Here is a 19,386-nt window from a genome sequence, read left to right as displayed (position 1 = left end):
ACTTTTGCACAACGCATAATGCGTAAGCATAAGAAAATTGATTGGTCTATTTTCTTATGCACATGTGTATGGACCAATCAATTTTCTTATGCTTACGCATTATGCGTTGTGCAGAAGTGTGTGTCCGGGCCCTTATGCACATGTGTATGGACCAATCAATTTTCTTATGCTTACGCATTATGCGTTGTGCAGAAGTGTGTGTCTGGGCCCTTAAGGCCATCGTACATAATGCATAGCTTAGAATAAGGGCTCAGTCACAATGAGAGGAATAAGGAATAAGATAAAGGAATAAGGAATAAGGGAATGTCGCATCTCACTTCAGTACACGTACATTAAAGTGAGATGCAATATGCCTTATTCCTAATTCCTTTATCGTATTCCTTATTCCTCTCATTGTGACTGAGCCTTAAGCGTAGCATAAGATCGCTAAACCAATGAGCATCTAGCATAAAGTCGCCATATTAATTTACATACGATGCTCATTGGTCCAGCGGTCTTATGCTATGCATATGCAGCCTATGCAATTTTGTGTGCGATGGCCTTTATGCTACGTTTATGCTTATGCTATGCATTTGTAGTCATCGCACGATTGGCAACACTGTTCCGCATAACGAACGCGAGAGGTACACGCATACGATACGCAGCAATACGCAGAGCAGCGGCGTCGTGACTCGTGTATGTACGTACGTACGGGCAGTAGTTTTTAACGTAAACGGTGAATTACGGAGTACCGTGGTACGGATTTAGTGAGCTCGAGTGATCGCGCATTGAAGGGATATACGTACATTGGTTTAACCGTCGATTTCAGTTTCTTCGTTTCTACATTTTTCCCCGCTCTCCGCTCCCCGATTATCGATGGATACGTCTGTTGGTTACCACGCTACCACGGAGACGTCGGCGGCTGGAACGGTAATATCATTCTCTAAATTCTCTTATTCCCTTCTCTCTTTCTACGGGGCGACCGACGTGATCGCGTGGCGTTACCCGCGTACTCCCACATACCCTTCGGGACCGTGGAAGCCCATGGGATCAATAAGTTGAACGATCGGCGTCACGGGTGACGCGAGCGATCGGGATCGCTAACTTCTCGTGATAGGCGACGGTTGGCAGTACTTTCTTCAGAGTGGACTCGACTTCGACGGCTTCGACCGCCATTTCATCAACTTGCCTCTCCCTCTGTCTCCTCACCGCGTTGCGATACGCGGCCTTTTCATTTTCTTTCCTTCTATTCGTTCTTGATATCTCATTGAAACGTTACAGTCATGTGCAAATAGCGCGAAAGAAAGAAAAAATAGATTTGACTCGACCGAGATTCAAGGGATCGAACTGAGACGAGGAAAGAAAACAAGGCCAGCCACATTTTTTTTAGGCGGGATCCTCTGTATCCTGCACGCGTCGCGTTCAATGTTTAATGACGCACTGCCTTTTCGCTGAACATGAAACTAATGTGTGTATGTACGTATGTACATTTGGAAGTCGGAAAGAGAAAGGATGAAAAGTATCTTTGCAAAAGTTAACTGACAGGAACAAGCCTGTAAATTTAGGCGCTTATCGAAATGTCGGAGATGCATGTGTTCTGATTTTGGGCAAATTCACGTCTCGAGGATCTAGGTCGATCACTAGTCTTCTGTAAATAAAAAGTGGTTTCCATCCCTGGATTCCGAAAGCGCATATACCCGCATTTGCTACAGCAAACGTTACGTATGCTATAGATAAATGCGCGCATATACGCTCTATGGAACCCAGGGCATACATGGCATTTTGATGAGATCTTTAGGATTGAATTGTTGGAAAGATGAATTCCTTCACATTCCTTGCAATTTGCTTCCTTTCTTGCATTCTTTTATTGTAAATTGGTTTTTTGTAGCTGCACTTAAGTCATATCCCGCGTTTAAGATATAACTAGATGTTAGAAAAAAAGAGGGAAAACAAATAGTACGTTAATTTGTGCGTCTGAAGTGTTCTCTTCTTTCTCTCTCTAAAACCGGGTCCACATAATCCACATTATCGAACCGAACTGCGAGCCGAGCCCCCGAACCGAATCTCGAACAGAACTTACAAACGAACCTCAAATTGAACTCCATCGCAAACCGCGAATACGAGTTAAAATTTTTTGAAGTCAAATCTCGTATCGAAATTTATAATAAAATTTATATAAATTCTTAATACATGTATGCAAAATGCATATTTATATTTACAATCGTACTTTTTAACATTGCAATATATATATTATAAATTTATTGCGTATTTATCACAGGTTTAGAGTATGTTTATGCAATATTAATTCTAAATTTTGTTTTATGGTTTGAAAAGGAATTAAGTTTTGAATACAGGAAAATAATAAAAGCACATATACACATTTCACTCATCTTTTCCTGTTTCCATACTTTTTTATTTTTGCTTTTTCTCTTTGTAGAGATGCCAATAATGTCGTCACCTTTTTTTTGCACATGTCACTCACATTCGAGTTCTTTACTTATTTTTTCTTATAAAAAAAGTATGAGAACAGGAAAAGACGACTAAATATGTGTACCTATACATATGCGTGCTTTTATTATTTTCTTGTATTTAAAGCTTAATTTCTTTTCAAACAATATTTATAGCGTTTTTCATTGGCAGAACTAGTGCGCACTTAGTGCACATTAAAGCCGTTGTACACTGATTTAATCTTTAATATTTAAAGTATAATGCAAATATTTTAATTGATAAAATAGCCAATACATATTTTACCAAACAGTACAATAAAGAATATTAAGACTTTTGTGACTTAACCCGTTTATATTAAACATACACATTACGTTGATTTGTGTACAACGGCTTTAATGTGCACTGAGTGCGCACCAGTTCTGCCAAAGAAAAACGCTATTAGAGTGTTACCAACTATATTTAATGAATATTGCATAAACATACTCTAAATCTATGATAAATACGCAATAAATTTATAATATATATTGCAACGTTAAAAATACAATTGTAAATATAAATATGCATTTTTTTTAATTGTTATAATGTTCGGGATTTTTAGCGTCCCGTATATAATAATCTTTTCTGCTCATAATCACTAATTAATTTTAAACATTTTTTATCAGACCATTCCATTTTGTCTATCAGTAGTCGTGTAGACTGCACATGCGTGGATAGAATCAAATACAGCGACTGGGCAATTACTCACGTTTTCTTTCATCGTTCATTTTTTGTCTTTTGTCATTATTTGTCTAGCTCGAAGCTTAACTACCAGTCTAAGTCACCCGACAAAGCGTATAATCTGATTATAAAAAGCATCTTTTGATGTTTCGTCGAAATACCGACTTTTGGTGGGACACTGCGAGCCGAACCGCGTATCATCAAAATACTTGCAGATTTGTGGGGTGAGTACGCGATGGTTCGCACTGATGTTCGATTCGAGGTTCGCGAACCTCGCGCGAGCCCGTCGCGTCGGCTCGACAATATGGACGCATGATCGACTCGCGACGAAGTTCGGCTCGCGGTTCGGCTCGATAATGTGGACCCTGCTTAAATATCTCTCTGATTATATTTATTTTTTGTAGTACGAAAAATACAACATAGTGCAGCTATACTAAAGACAGACCTCATATTTCAATAATGCCTGTTCTTTGCGCTTAAATGATACACTACCATTGTAGTAAATCGTAAGAAGCGTTTTCATAATTAATAAGATAATTGTTATCTATTGTCATAATAATCATAATAAGTAATAATTATCTTAAGTAACGGAATAGATTCTCATATAACATAAACTGGTCAATGATGAATCCTGCGTTAAAATAGTCAATTCTTTTAATTTTGTTCTAATAATGATATGTTAATAAAAATTGAATCATATAGCTCTAGTTTTCATGATACACAGGCCGGTTTTACAATACGTCGCAAACGATGGCAACTACTAGGTGAAAAGTATTATTTCTGATTGCCGATTGCCAGGTACTGTCGCCAAAAAAGTTAAAAGCTTGCCAACTCTCTTTTGACAAGCGCAACGTAGAAATAACACTTTTCAACTATAGTCCGGGAGGCAGCGACACTAATTTCTGTCCAATTTCAGCATGGAAGGTTTTATCTTTTCTTTTATAGTATTTGTGCTAAAATATAGCAAAATGGCCGTCAGCTGTCGCACCACGTGTACAGGACCCGACAATAAAGTCTGAAATATGTAAAAAATAATGGTATACTTGACTTAAATCAGCAAAGCTGAAACTTTTTGAAATATTAGTTTACTGCATAAAACGTAAGAAAAATGCAGTCAGTCACCTTATCTCGTGTCGTGTGCGGTATGCGTCAGCTACGCATGTAAACATATTAAAAAAATTTAATCAGTTGACTTATATCAGTAAAGCTGAAATTTATTTTACATGATAGTTTAATGCATAAAATGTAAGAAAAACGCAGTCGGCCAGTCGTCAAGAGTGTTCAAACGTCTAACTAACGCGTTCAAAGATGCAGCGCGGCAAGCGCGGCGAGTCGCACGCACCATACGCGCAATACTATTTCAAGGACTATTCTTCATGTACAGCCTATATCCGCAAAGCTGAACTTTTTTTTTAACCCTTCGTCCCACTAGGTGGGTCGTTTTCGTCCGGGCGAAAATCAAATGTAGTTGTAACTTTTGCAAACGCGTAGAAATGGCGCCACTGCGCATCCGTAAAAAAAGTTATGCTCCCCGAGAACCCGCCTACCGAGTTTTAAGGCGCCAGACCCCCTCCAGCCGTCACAGGAGACACGTAATTCTTGAAAAAACGAGGTTGGCGGCGAACACTTAAGCACTTCATTTCAAAATAATTGCATGCAATATTTTTTTTATGAAAGGTACGTTTTTCCCCTTCAATTTCTTTTTTTATTCATTTCGATATCTTTATTTGTCTTAAAGTTATGATTTTTTGAGTAAAAGATGATTTTACAAGTTGTAGTTGTAGTTGCTCCATTTCTTAAATAAAAAATATGTGAAAAAAATTAATTGCTTATAATTTTATGATTGATACTTCAAATTGAAGGTTTGAATTACCTTCATGAATTTTTTCAGATTTTTTGTAACACTTTAACACTTAAAAAAACGTCAAGACAAAAACGACCCACCTATGCGGCGTAAAGGTGCCAAAAAAACCTAGTGGGACGAAGGGTTAAATAATAGTCTACTATATAAAATTTAAGAGAAACACAATCAGCCAGTCTGCGGGGTGTTCAAACGTTTAGCTGACACTATGAAAGCTCCACTGCGGCGAACGCAGGGAGCATCACGATGTTCGTATATTCGTCTAGTTCTGTCTCAGCGCAAGGGCAATTTTTTATTAATAGTCTTCAAACTTTCAAAAGTTACGTAGAATACGATTCTTCATAAAAGGTATAAATTATAATTTAATTTAATTGCAGGTCGCATCAGTAAAATTAATGAAAGTTATGAAGATACTTGGAATAGAATTTTAATAATCTTAGCGTACTTTTACAGTATTTGTTAAAAGTTTGCTGAAACATACTGTAAAAGTACGTCAATAAATGTGAGGAGAATGCAGATGCAAAAAACTCTTAGAAAATAATTTAGTTTGTTATCTTTAATATGCATTTTTTATTATTATGTATAATCTATATTTTTTGAACTAAAGTTAAGAAATTTTTTTTATTATAGTCATATTTAGTCTATTTATATGTAAATAAATAGAAAAAAATAAAGCAGGATACAAAGAGTGACCCCAAAAACACACATTTTAAAGAGGTAAAACTGTCCCCAAAAGAAGTTTTTGCTGAATTTCTGGAAAACGGATAGAGATATGTAATCGGAAAAAATATTTCGAATGGAAGTTGTTTGTCTAGGAATTCTGCACAAAAAAGTTTTCTCTCTCTCTCCTCTCTCTTCTCTCTCTTTCTCTCTCCCTCCCCCTCCTCTCCCTCTCCTTCCTCTTCCTCTCTCTCCTCTCCCTCTCCCTCCTCTCCCTCTCCCTCCTCTCTCTCTCTCTTTTTCTTTCTTTCTTTCTCTCTTTTTTGTCCCCATAGGACTCATGGCACACTGGACGCGATGAGCGATGAGCGATAGCCAATGAGAGCTCTGCTTTTTCCGGATGTCATTGGAAAACCAGAACTCTCATTGGATATCGCTCATCGCGTCCAGTGTGCGAAGGCCATCACCCTTTGACCGAAAATCGCTCCTGAAAAAAGATAATTTTTGAAAATAAAGAGAATCTTCTTAAGGAACTATCATCACAAAAATAAGTATCTATATTTTTAGATATAATTGTACATTAACAATTTCTAACTGTCAATTTCTAGCTCCTTATAATGCCCGATCTACAATAGCTGTAGTAAGCTGTAGTAAGCCTCAAGATGTAAGAAATTGACCAATCACAGTCGATTATTCTCCTCACATTTGCCTGTAATTGGTCAATTTCTTACGGCTTGAGGCTTACTACAGCTTACTACAGCTATTGTAGATCGGGCATAAAAGACTTTAAACATCTTAAATACATGTGGTATAAATATCACAGTTCGCAATATTTAAGTAAAATCTTTCTAGTTATATCTTAAAATATTGACACTTATTTTTTATGATGATGATAGTTCCTTAGCCCCTTACACAATGCCAGGCAACAGGCAATAGGCACAGGAAATAACCAAAAAATAGTTAATTACAACCTAAAAAAATCGAATGCTATGATTGGTTGGCAACAGGCAATAGGCACAGAATTTCCAACATGACGAAAACTCTGTGTCTATTGCCTGTGTCACTGTTTATTCTGCATTTATACATGATGTCTGATTTCTATTCCCATTGCCTGTTGCCTGGCATTGTGCACACACACAAGGGGTTTTATTTTCAAAAATTATATTATCTTTCTTCAGGCGCGGTTTCCGGCCAAAGAGTGAGTTCTACGAAAAAAAATAAAAGAACTTTTTTGTGAGAATTTTTAGACAAATAACTTCCATTCAAAACATTTTTTCGTATCTCTATCCGTTTTCCAGAAATTCAGCAAAAACTTCTTTTGGAGTTTTACCTCTTTAAAAAATTAAGCAATAGGGGTAGAAGGGATAGATTTTTAGTACGGTAATCAGAGAACTAATTCGGACTAATTTTATTCAAAATACCACTATTATCAAAGAAGTTTTAATTTCCTTTTTGTGTCTATTGTACTTGGACAATATTGGGAATTTGGTCACTTTGACTCCCCGTATCTCCAAAACTAGCCCTATGCTCAACTTTAAATTTTTTTGAGATTAATGTCCCATCATATAGCATTGTTTGGCATACAATTTGATTCGAATTTCAAGAACCACCAAAATAAGCTGCTAAGCTGCTAAAAACGTGTGTTTTTGGGGTCATTCTTTTTATGTTAAAATTATTAATTCGTGTAATTCTTTTATTACTCGTGACAAATTATAATTGCATTCGTGAGAGAATTACTTGGTGTAAGTAAAAGAAATTATAGAAATGAAAATTATTTTATGTACTTGTGTTAACCATAATATGTATTTGTACATTAACCTGGTGAACAATTGTTTCAGATGGTGTCATCTAATCAGCCGGTAAGATCATATAAATAATTATATATTCTTTGTAGTTGACTGATTACTTTCTCTCTGTACACGACAAAAGATATTAAATAAATATCTCGTTGAGGAGTAAAAGATTAGAATTCAAATCCTTATTTTGCTATGTAACAATTTAACTGGTTTACTGACCGTACGTATTAATGATATGCTCAGTGTATTTTACATTATTGTAGCTTTGTACATTCTGTAAAATTGCGTTTTAACGACTGAGCGATAACAAATCTCGAACAGACACCATACTTTCTATGAAAGACGTATGATCGGCTTCTGAGATACACAAGTTTCATATTTTAAATCGCAGTCTTTTTATCTCATAATCTTGTTTTACTTATAACAATTTATTAGCGTTTAAGATTCTCGACGATTGATGCTGGGCGTGATAGTAATGCGCATCGCGCATTATTTTTTCGTGTTTCGCAGAGGAAAACGAAAATATTTGTCGGCCGGTTGCCAGAAAATTGTCGCAACGATGAGTTGCGGCAATTGTTCTTGCGCTTCGGTGAGGTGACTGAGTGCGACGTGATGAATCGATATGGTTTCGTCCACATGGCACGGGAGGAAGACGCGGCAGCGGCGATCAAGGCACTCCACAATTCCAACTTTAAGGGAGCGACGATCAACGTGGAACAGTCAACTGGAAAGTCACGCGGAGGCGGAGGAGGACGCCGAGATGACCGAAGAGGTGGACCAATGAGAGGTGGTAGGGGGGGACGAGACGGTGGTAGAGACGCTCGTCCTGGACCATACAATGATAGAAGAGGTTGGTATAATTTATACCTCAGTATTGTAAATTCCGACAAGACTATTTTCTCATTTAATTTTCCTCAAGTATCTACATCGCCTCGTACATGCGTTTATGTTACGTTCATGATAGCGTTACTATAATATTTTCTTTTTCGTTGGTATTTTATATCTTTTTTTCATCTCTCCTATCCCGCACCGATGAGCGTAGAAAGTAGGGGATTCGTCTAATTAAAACCATTTAGCAACCTCTGCGCAACGATACAACGTAGCCATTTGAGAAAATAGTATGTTGGAATGAAATAATGACGTAAACTTCTGACAGTGTACACTAAAAAATCAATTTCATATCTCGGCGTGCTTTGCAGTTCTTCCGATCCAACTCGTTGGTTACGATGGATCTGCTGCAGGTGGCGTCGCAACCGGGTACACCGATTACAATCGCGGGGCTGGCGACTTTAGCGGCCGTGGGGCGGACTTCGGTGCGGGCTACGCCGATCGTGGGGCTTATGGTCAGAACGTGGGTGGCGCGACGATGGGTTACACCTCGACGGCGCCAGGGATGGGCGGTGGATACGGACCGGCTGCCGGTGCCGTGGGAGGATACGGGCCAACCGGTGCGGCGGACTACGGACGAACGGCTGACTATGGCCGCGCTGACTTCGGCGCTAGAACAGACTATGGTAATTATAATGGTGAGTGGTGTTTGTGCAGCTTTAAAAGTATGTGATTATGTCCCTCTGCAACCGCACTTGTAGACCCACCATCTGCGTGTCGATAGATGTGGAGTAGTCACGTAAACTGAAAAAGAACAGCATTTCCTTAACTCATTACGCGTGACATTTACAAATAATAAACGGGTATAATCTTAGTTTCGATGATAAAAGATCGCTTTTAGTTCGTCTGAACCTGCGCTTACATCACTTTAAAGAATTAGATACGAGTTAAAATATTCAGTTGTACTTTTATGTTTTCCCATCTGGTTAGTTCTTCAGTCAATATTTCTCGTTTAACACGCGTATTTAGCCGTTCATTGATCTTTCAGTTCTTGATGATAAGACCTCTGCGAGATAAAAGGGATGCACAAACTTTCTAAGTGAAACAAACACGAGAGGCTGATGTAATCCAGCATCTTAATACTTAAGTTGTTTACAGTAGTTGGCGGCGGCATGGCCGGTGATTTCAATCGTGGCGCACCTGGCCCAGTTGATTACGGTCGTACTGATAATTTTGGTGCCAGTCGCACGGTTGATTATACAGCGAGAAACGATTATGATCGAAGTGCGACTGGACCAATGAGAAACGGTGGTGGCGCCGTTGCTACAACTGGATATGGAACTGGGTACACTGATGTGGGATATGATGAGAGCCACTGGTAACGTAACGGCTATAATTTTGCTCTTTTATCAAACCTATGAAATCGCAATTTTCGATTCTATTGTACACATTTTGAATTTTTCACTGAGTTATCTCTCAAACCAAAGTAGGTCCGTAAAAGCAGTGAATGCTAGGTACAAGCCATTCTGAAGGCCATTCTTTTACTTATATTTCAGAAATACTTGAGTTATATACGCTTATACCACTTTGGTTTGAAAGGGCAACTTGAACAACATTAGCTTTCAATTGTAAAATTCATATACGACATTCAATTATATCCTTGATATATAATTTTGAAAATTTAATCTATACTAATATATAAAATTCTTACGGATGGTGTATGTTTGAACGTTATTAACTTAAAAACTAATTAACCAAATCTTAAAGTATTATATATGAAATAAGGGTAGAAAAAACTGAGTAATATAATAGAATTCAAAAAATTGCTAATAATAAAAGGGTTACAGATTTCTGTCTAAAAAAATCTACGTGATTGCTCTAATTTCTGCAAATTTTGAGATAATGAGCTAAATTTTTTTTTATGGAAGGTGTATTATTAAAGGTAGGTTGGTATTGAATTTGGCGAGAATCGGTGAAAGGGTTGCCAGTTTTTGTCTAAAAAGTATATAAGTTATACATGTCATCTTGTATAGAGTATCATTAAAAGAAGATTGTTTTGAATTTGGCGAGGATCGTTGAAGGAGGTTCCGATTTCTGCCTAAAAAATATATAAGTTATTTGATGGATAGAGTATCATTTAAGGAAGGTTGATAAGGTTGATATTGAATTTGGCGAGGATCGGTAAAAGAGTACTTTCTTTATAAATTTTTGAATTTTTTGATAAATGTCCGTGGTTGCTCTAACTTCCGCCAATTTTGAGATATCGGGCTATTTATAATTCTATTCTTCAGTCTTTTCTACCTTTATTTCATATATAATTCTGTAAGATTTGGTTGATTAGGAAAATCTGAACAGGAAAAGTCACTAAGTACGACTCTTTTAAAGAATTTAAAATACTGGGGATACCACTAAAAAAACGCATTAATAATAATAATATATAGTACCTCATAGGTGATGTGGAAAGTTATTGAAAATATGTGTTTGAATCATATATTGGTGGATAAGAAGATTAGCTAGAACACAAATGTAATAACACAAATAAAGTCGTTTAAAAAAAAAGACGCCCGTGCGAAGCCCCGGGTAACTAGCTAGTATAATATATAATAGTGATAGTTAATATAATAGTGATTTTTTTGTGAAAAACATTTTTTACATATATTATAATGAATGTTGTTACACGATATTTTATTAATAAAACGTAGATTTAATTAATTTTAGAACTAATTCATGTGCAGTGAAATGTAGATTATTTTAATAATTTACTGGCATCTCCTGTTATTGACATGCATATTTTAAAATGTTACGCTAGAATTATATATTAATTTTTGAAAATAATTTTGAAGAATTTAATCGCACAGCACTATTGCTGAAAACAGCAATGTTGGCAATCATCTACATTATACTGTACAATTTTATTTTACTTTCTTTTATTGCAACACGCGCGCGGTTTTTTTTTTTTTTTTTTTTAATTTGAAGATTATTTGTTATCATGTATAAAGTTTGAATGTCAGCACTGAAACGTCCCCAAGCCAATTTTTTAAATTATAATCAATTATAATTGCGTATAAATTTGGATGGTGCAATTTTCAGTGTACGCAACTAAACTTTTCCTATTTTTAAGAATGTAAATTTAAGTTCTATTATTAAAAGATAAAATTTATTTAGATTTCTGATTTCGATATAGTTTAATTATTAAGTTTATTATTCCGTACATTAAGTTTACTAAAAATATGGGTACAAATACATTTATAATTGATATTTGCCAACAGTTTAACGAAATTTGCAGAGCTCATGAGCGATTTTTATTCTAACCTGAGAGGCTTTCTCAAACTCATATTTTGAAATGATTAAATGATATATATATGTCACTGCCCTTGTAACAACATATAAAAGGAAATAATTGTATGTTAATAATATAGTAATATAAAGCAAAAATATAAAACGTTGTCGCTCAGGATAGAATGAAAATAAGTTAACAGAGTTAAATTGTGTACAACAGGGGTTATCCGGGCGGGCCAGGGGATATGATGGGCCAGGGGGGTGGGCCTGGGGGGGTAAATCAGGGAGCTACAATGTCTTATGGCTACGAAAAGAGGGATGGTCCTCCTGGTAATGATATACCTCCATTTGACAGGCCGATGAGCACTGGACCTAGCTATAGCACAGGAGCACCTAGTTACAGCACTGGTCCAGGACCACAAGCTGATATGTTTAGTAGAAGACCTGGCAGTGCTGTGCCCAGTGGTGGATATCCACCGGTTGCTGGAGGGTAAGTTGCAAATTGTTACGTTTCTCTAGAAGGAAAATCTTTTATCCCCATACGACTAACGATATCTTGTCCATTGTGTTGCAGTTATGCCGAGGGATATGACAGACCAGATGCATATGGTCCTCCACGTGGCGGCGGACGGTAAGTTGTACTTTATTAATATATTTTGTACACTAATCTTGTCACTGACAAAACTGCGACCTATGAAAAGTAAAATGTTGACGTTTGAAAAGCGAAGAGAATCCATATTGCGTACGCTTGTCAATCTGGCGTCTTCACTCTTCCTTAGCGCTACATACGCCTCCCTTGTGCTTGCCTCGATTATATGTAAAACATGCAATTTCTATATGCGGATTCGACGCAGGTTGAATATTTGTGTAAAAGTATAAGGTGTGACACTCGGCTATATACAGGGGCGTTTTTGCGTATACGAATCGTTGCTTCCATTGGTACTCGTGTAGGGAGCCGACGTTTCTATCTTATGAGTGTAAAAGAGAACAGAGGCTGATATCACCATGGCTAAAAGTCTCGCAGATCTAACAACCGCAACCGCACGTAGTTAATAACACAGGAAAAAAAAGAAATGTCAAATCAACACTGATATATTTGTATATACGCAAGAATATATAATCTTATAAGAATTTTAACTTTTTATTTAAACTTTTTTCTTGATTGAACTGTATAAAAAACTTTGTTTAACGATATAAGTAACTTCATTCAAGCAAGTTTTCTTTCGTTTAATGCAATATAATCTTATTTCAAGATTATATATATTCTTGCGTATATCCAAATGTGTTATATACCAAGTATATAAGTGTTGACTTGATATTTCTTTATTTTCTGTGCACGCATTGCATTATATATATATTTATAATTCTTATGTTTTATACACGAAATTTTCCAAATTGAGTATTTGACGTATATTTTACAAGTTATATTCGTTTCCATTACAATAAGACTTTGATATTCCTACGTATTTTTTGTGAAGAAATAAATGCAAAAGAAAAGGAGAAATTATTTGAGAAACACTGACATTTTTGTGGATAAATTTGAAGTCTTCTACAGATTAAATCTTTTTATCGTTACATAATTATGTAGCATACGGTTTACAGTGATTTGGGGACTTGTCATCATGACAGTGATACATCACCTCTCTTCTTTTACGTACTCCGCGATGAAGCTTCTCGAGCACGATATCCATCCTAGATGCACTATGCGATCAGCCTGCGGCAATTCCGTAATGGCGAGATGCTCTCGGAAAGGCGGAAACTTCTCCCGCAAACACGAGAAAAAAAATCTCCGATTACGTGGCTAGCTTCTGCGAACAATTCCGCAGCGCAGAGGGTGTTCCGCGAAAGTTTCTGGAGACACATCTCATAGGAGACGGGGTCTTCGACCTCGCGCACCTCCCGCACATTCATCGCGAACACAAACTGACCACCGCGATACACTGCGCCTCTGCGCATCGCAAAATTGTAGCCTGCGAAGCTACAAATACACATCCTTCATATTTGCTCTCCCCCTCTAAGAGTTTTCTGAAACGCGATCTAAGACGTTTTCCCAATTTGAGAAACGTTTCGTTCTGAGAAACGAAAAAAAAATGCGTTGCGTCGTAGCTACTGCGCCCAACCGTGAACATCCGACAAAGGTCTTTCGACAACGTGAGACTTCTGTTCTTCACGGAGTTCGAATCAGTTTTCAAATGCACTTGCGACAGTGCACGGAGAGACGATGCACGATTGCGGCGTTATCGACCGGCTTCTTACATGTATGACAGTTAATCAGAACTGGGCGTGAGCTTTGCTCTCATCGACGGTTATTAAGTTTTACGAATGTATAGTTATGTTTTCCACGTTCACACAAATTAGATTGTTCCTGAAATCTTTATACATAATATGCTGTAATGTGTTGAGTCTGTGAGTAATGAAACTACGACTCTTTATCTCTCCTGACATTATCCAAAAAATAGATTTAGTAACTCACAGATGAATAGATTCAATAACGGATAACGACGATAGAATGCCCAGATCTGGTAGCTGTACCTTTCGACAAAATCTGCGTTATATGCGCTGCGACGTGGAACAAAGAAAAACATCCACAAGGCTTCCTTAACACCATTCCACCGTAATCGGAATTACAATCTCGATCCCGCATCTGAACGCGTCCCGTGATCGCGCACGCCAGTGTTACATCTTATACTTTCCTCTTGCTCCTTGCATAGCAAGGCGATCACGTAATTAATTCTGCGATTTTTCATTTTCTGACCTTTTAGCTTCCCAGGTCCGGCAGACGCGATGCCACCGAGGTACTAAAAGTGTACTAAACGCACTAGCGCATGCGAAAGGCGACCGAAAAAAACAAAACAAAAACAAATCGTAAACAAAAGATCACCGCCTTTTAGCAGCGATTATTCGCTTATCGGACTCAATTACCTAGGAATTGCCCTCTGCGTCCGTCACTGAGTCCACAATATATATATTATAATGAAAACTATATAAAACTTACAATAGAATATCGTTTAATTGTATCGTAAAATACGGTAACAATAAGATTATCAATAGATGATATATAAATAATTAATTGAATTTAAGCCCAGTTTTTTTTTAATACACCATGGATCAGTTTATAAATCGATCGATTAATCAATTTATTATAAACTTGCTATGTTAGCCTTACTATGTATGTTTGAAGAGAATTTTCAGCATTACATTATTCATGCAGTTTACGTTCAATTTTTTTTCCTGTGCTCCCTTTTGCTATGAATAGAAAAAGCACAATGTTATCTAGCGTGGGTTTAGCATTTTCCTCAACTTAATTTTCTTAACGCCTACGTTATAGCGTATAGATGATTTTGTTGTATCCCATAGTGTTAATTCTACAAAGGTGACTTATACTATAATACAATAATACCGCTGTATAATCTTTTTTTACACATAAGAACTTGAATAATGTTTCCAAATGTTCATAAGGCAAAGAATAGATAGCAGTTATCACAATGTACCTTTATATAAAACGAATAAAGTGCAAATGTGAATGCCCTAAAGCAATCTTTACGAAAGAGTCTCTAATAATGTAATATAATTTATCGCTTCTTCTCTTGCAGTCTTTTTGTGCGTAATAAAATGAAGTTTAATTATTTACCAATTGCCAACATATGGGAGCTTTCCAGCAAGCGACACAAGTCGACACAAACGTCGTTCTATCTTTCTTTTTTGGCAATGAGTAACAAAGACAAAACGACATTTGTGTCGATTTGTGTCGCTTGCTGGAAAGCTCTCTATTCGCTACAATACAATTAGAATGTTACTTCATCGAGTAGTGCATCTATTTAATGTATCAATTCGCATAAGCAAAAATTTTGCAATTTATTCTCAAGGTATTTTATCTTTATTCCTCTCTATCTCATCTCTTTATATTATTTTTATTATGAGTTTTAAAGCATAATCTCTCTCTTTACTTTTTAACATTACGTAACGCTGATCAGTTACTTCATAGAAGAGACCATCAAGTTACAGCACATCGACATCGGGTAGTATTAGTTGTCTATCTAATACATCAACTTGTATCACTCGTAGGAGCGAGCAGAGCAAGCCAATTAGTAATAATTAGCGTGCGTGCAACTATGTTATTTAATGTTAATTCTTAATTCGTCAACGTTCTGCATTGTAATCTTGATTCATTTTTAGAGGATAGACTAAACGATGATATACGCGAGAATTATTATCTCTTTTTGTACAAAGTATCAACGATCTTCATAAGAGTGTAAGAGTCCGTCTAATAGTATCTCTAAACGTGGAATATTTTGTGAGACACGTTGGAAAATTGGAAAAACATAATAAAGATGACAATGCAAAACGCCAAGTCAATCTCCAGTTGGTGCAGTTTACTTAGTTAGGCCTGTACTGAAACGCCGGTTTGTGAACGTGCGATGAACGCGTTATCCTGGTGGTGGCGGGCGGCTTGTCGACCTGCGATTATTGAAGAAATCGATTACGACGATTACTCTCGCTATGCGTGGCTACCCGTAGATGCGGCGATCGGCGAATAAAGCAACCTGCGATATGTGGATAATGCGCCACAAATTGCGTTTGCGCTCAAAGCTGGCGTGCTTTGAATTTAACCAGGAAAAGGTATGTTCAACGCGTGCGAACCTTTATACTTTATCTGTTGAGACAAATCCAAGAGCGCCTATCTCTCAGGGGGGAAAGGGGTCCTCTACCACTCATATCACACCTATATCAGTGTTCCATAAGTGCGAATGGAGAATGTCCGGTCGAACAAAACGCAGAACTGTTAAATGAAAAAAGAAAAGAATCGTCGAAGCGCGTATAAGGAAAGCGGCCGCATTTTCTTCTTGATGATCTCTCAGCGTGTTGCGCATTGCGACAGAAGTGCATCGATTCTAATTCCATCTTTGCTACATAACTCGTGAAACATCTTTCGTTAAGATGCAACTAATGACTGTCCACCTAGATCTCTATCAATTAAAACGGATCTACATTATTTCCTCCGCTTAGATATTTCTCACTCCTTTCTTTTCTTTCACTTGATTAAGGGAATCCTATAGTGGCAGTGCACTTTATGCACTAGTGCAGTTTAAACTGCACTTTAACTCCGTATTTTATTTATTATAAATTTTTAAGAGCCAAAATGGAAAATCCGGCTCTGTCGCGATGTGCGGCTGATCTTACTGATTAAAACGAGCATAAGTTTAATGAGATTCGTTAATTAATTTGGCTAAACTTTTAAAAAGTTCGAACTACAAATGGTTTTTTTAAAAGTTTAGCCAAATTAATTAACGAATCTCATTAAACTTATGCTCATTTTAATCAGTAAGATCAGCCGCACATTGCGACAAAGCCGAATTTTCCATTTTGGCTCTTAAAAGTTTATAATAAATAAAATACGGAGTTAAAGTGCAGTTTAAACTGCACTAGTGCATAAAGTGCACTGCCACTATAGGATCCCTTTAAGGTGATCCTAAAGCTGTCTGTAATACCTACACTTGTTTTTAACAATATTTGCTTCATATAAAAATTCTACAACTTGATGTTACAAAATGAGGGTGCAGGTCCATTCAGTAGACATCAAGGAATATCATACTGTTTGTAGAATTAGGTTGAGACTCTAAACAAAAAAGTTAAACGAAAAGTACGATTACGTGAACGTAATGTACGTACATTATCGTACTTTTCGTTTAATTTTTTTGTTTAGAGTCTCAGCCTAATTCTACAAACGGTATGATATTCCTTGATGTCTACTGAATGGACCTGCACCCTCATTTTGTAACATCAAGTTGTAGAATTTTTATACGAAGCAAATATTGTTAAAAACGAGTGTAGGTATTACAGACAGCTTTAGGATCACCTTAAGGGGATCCTAAAGCCGTCTGTATTACCGACCGAATTCTATATCTGTCCTTGTATAGACAATGATGATAGACAAGGATAGATATGGTTATAGGTTATATTGCATTCATTACAATTAATCTTTTTTTGTAAGCTTTTATTCTGAGTTCCAATTGCACGATATTGTTCTTACATGTTGTCCCTAGGTCATGCCGGTCTAATTTTGTGGATATTTATTGTGAAATTTTTGTACAAAGCAAATATTGTCGTCACGTATAACAAAAAATATTAATTTTTTTTCGTTTTCGATATAAATTCGACCACCATGACCTAGATTTTGATGCGTACTTTAATTTTAGACAAGAATTTTGCATTTCTATAAAGCCAATTAAAAGATTAGTGCTAAGAAAAAAACCGGTTAGGATCACGGCTTTAGGATCAACTTAAGGAATAGATTTCTTATTACTGTAGACAAATCCGATGGTCACACAAATAATATTTTTATATAATTTAATGAATTAAAAATTGCGCATTATACGAGATTAATTATATTAGTCTGTGTTCTTTTTATATTTATATTAATCTATGCATAAATATCAAATTGGTCGTAGTAATTTTTCTAATAGAATGAAATTAAATTGATATATTGCATCTCGCAACTCGCAACGTCGAAGCCTATTACGGGTCTCCGTGGTCGTTAAATTAACTGCGTTTATCAGTGTTTCATGAGATGGAATTAGAGCTCAAGGATAAACGAATGCGATGCGTGAATTGAAAAGAACGCATGCTGGTTTCTTGCTAACTTTTGCCGCCGCAATTTGCGAATCGTTTGTTTTAGGCTGTGTTCCTTTTGACGCTTTCAACGCTGAAAGCGTCGCTCCATCTCTATTTGATATTCAATGTGCAACGGAGATAGAATAATGCTTACAGCGCTGAAAGCATCAAAAGGAACGCAGCCTTAATATCGTTATCGCCGCCGAATCTCGTTCCGCAAACTAAATTCTAAAATTCCGCTCGCGATGAGACTAAGCGCCACGTTTGTACGACATGCTATTAGGTATGTCTTCAGAACAGCTCGTATCTTGATGTTGATGGAAGAAAGTCGCAGAAAATTTTCTTAAATTGTCGACCTGTACAGCGCTCCTATTAACTGTTTCATCGAAAAGCATTACGTCTCTTGTTATATTTCCAAAAAATGCACTCTCTCATTTTACGAAATATTTATCAAGTATAAGATATATGTGTACTCTTTATTTCACATTTTGCGTTTAAATTCAATTTTGCAAGTTAGTAGAATCATGAAAAGTCAATTCAAAGAGAGTGAAGTAACATACAGCTACTTCACTATAATTGTTAATAATTTCTCTGATTTCATCGACTTTATCTGGCGTTCATATAAATATACGATAAGCTAGTTTCATTGCTCATCAAGCCCACAGTTCAGTGGGATGTTTCATATACGTTCCCTATAATAAGATAATTTTTTTAATAGATTACAAACGGGATGAAGACAAACTGATGGACATTGAGATGAACTCAACAGGAACCACTAATAATCCCCAGGAGCATTCACTGTCAGTGAAGTCGTTTGCTCGTCCGAGGGACGAGAGAAGATGGATAATAATGGAAGATGGATAATAATGCCTGGCCGCTAATGAGAAGTAAAAAAGCATACAGGAAGTGAAGTATGGAATTACTATCAATCATGTGCATTCTCACTCATTTAATGCAATGTATAAATTGCGTTGTTAGCCATAATTGATAACTATCGATAACACCATATAATGTGATAAGGTAATTCATTTTTTTGAAGATAATAAAACTTTCTGGCGATATGTAGATTCTTTTGTCCTTAATCCTATCTTTAAGCATACCAAGTGTAATGGAAACTCATTAATTAGTCCCTTAATTCATGGTATTCTGTTACTGTATCTTCCTAATAAAAAAATGTATATACGACAAAGAAAGATGAGAAATTGA

General features: G+C 36.6%; 1 protein-coding gene across 5 annotated transcripts; it reads left to right on the top strand.

The window, feature by feature from the left end:
• The first annotated feature begins 603 nt into the window (after nt 1-603).
• On the top strand, nt 604-19,245 carry LOC139819498 (uncharacterized). Of its 5 annotated transcripts, none has more exons than XM_071788868.1 (9): nt 604-679; nt 809-909; nt 7,504-7,524; nt 7,972-8,248; nt 8,703-8,975; nt 9,448-9,667; nt 11,924-12,058; nt 12,143-12,199; nt 14,331-19,245. In XM_071788868.1, exons 2-9 carry the CDS (start codon nt 856-858, stop codon nt 14,368-14,370), a joined length of 1,077 nt encoding a protein of 358 aa, XP_071644969.1. In that variant the 5' UTR covers nt 604-679; nt 809-855; the 3' UTR covers nt 14,371-19,245. The 5 variants fall into 5 exon arrangements, with proteins under 5 accessions (XP_071644969.1, XP_071644968.1, XP_071644967.1 ...); XM_071788867.1 differs by having other exon boundaries at nt 605-679; nt 7,972-8,311; XM_071788866.1 differs by having other exon boundaries at nt 612-679; nt 7,972-8,311; nt 8,661-8,975; nt 18,899-19,245.
• The last annotated feature ends 141 nt before the right edge of the window (nt 19,246-19,386 follow it).

Source organism: Temnothorax longispinosus, chromosome 9, assembly GCF_030848805.1.
Source record: "Temnothorax longispinosus isolate EJ_2023e chromosome 9, Tlon_JGU_v1, whole genome shotgun sequence".
Classification (NCBI taxonomy): Eukaryota; Metazoa; Arthropoda; class Insecta; order Hymenoptera; family Formicidae; genus Temnothorax; species Temnothorax longispinosus.
The sequence above is the reverse complement of the archived record's forward strand: the minus strand, read 5'-3'. Positions and strand labels throughout refer to the sequence as shown.

Bases quoted from the DNA above. Each gene is read 5' to 3' on its own strand.
- LOC139819498 (XM_071788864.1), top strand. From the start codon at position 856: ATGGATACGTCTGTTGGTTACCACGCTACCACGGAGACGTCGGCGGCT. The intron at 7,525-7,971 runs GTAAGATCATAT...CGTGTTTCGCAG, and splicing joins TGGTGTCATCTAATCAGCCG to AGGAAAACGAAAATATTTGT. The intron at 8,976-9,447 runs GTAATTATAATG...AGTTGTTTACAG, and splicing joins CGGCGCTAGAACAGACTATG to TAGTTGGCGGCGGCATGGCC.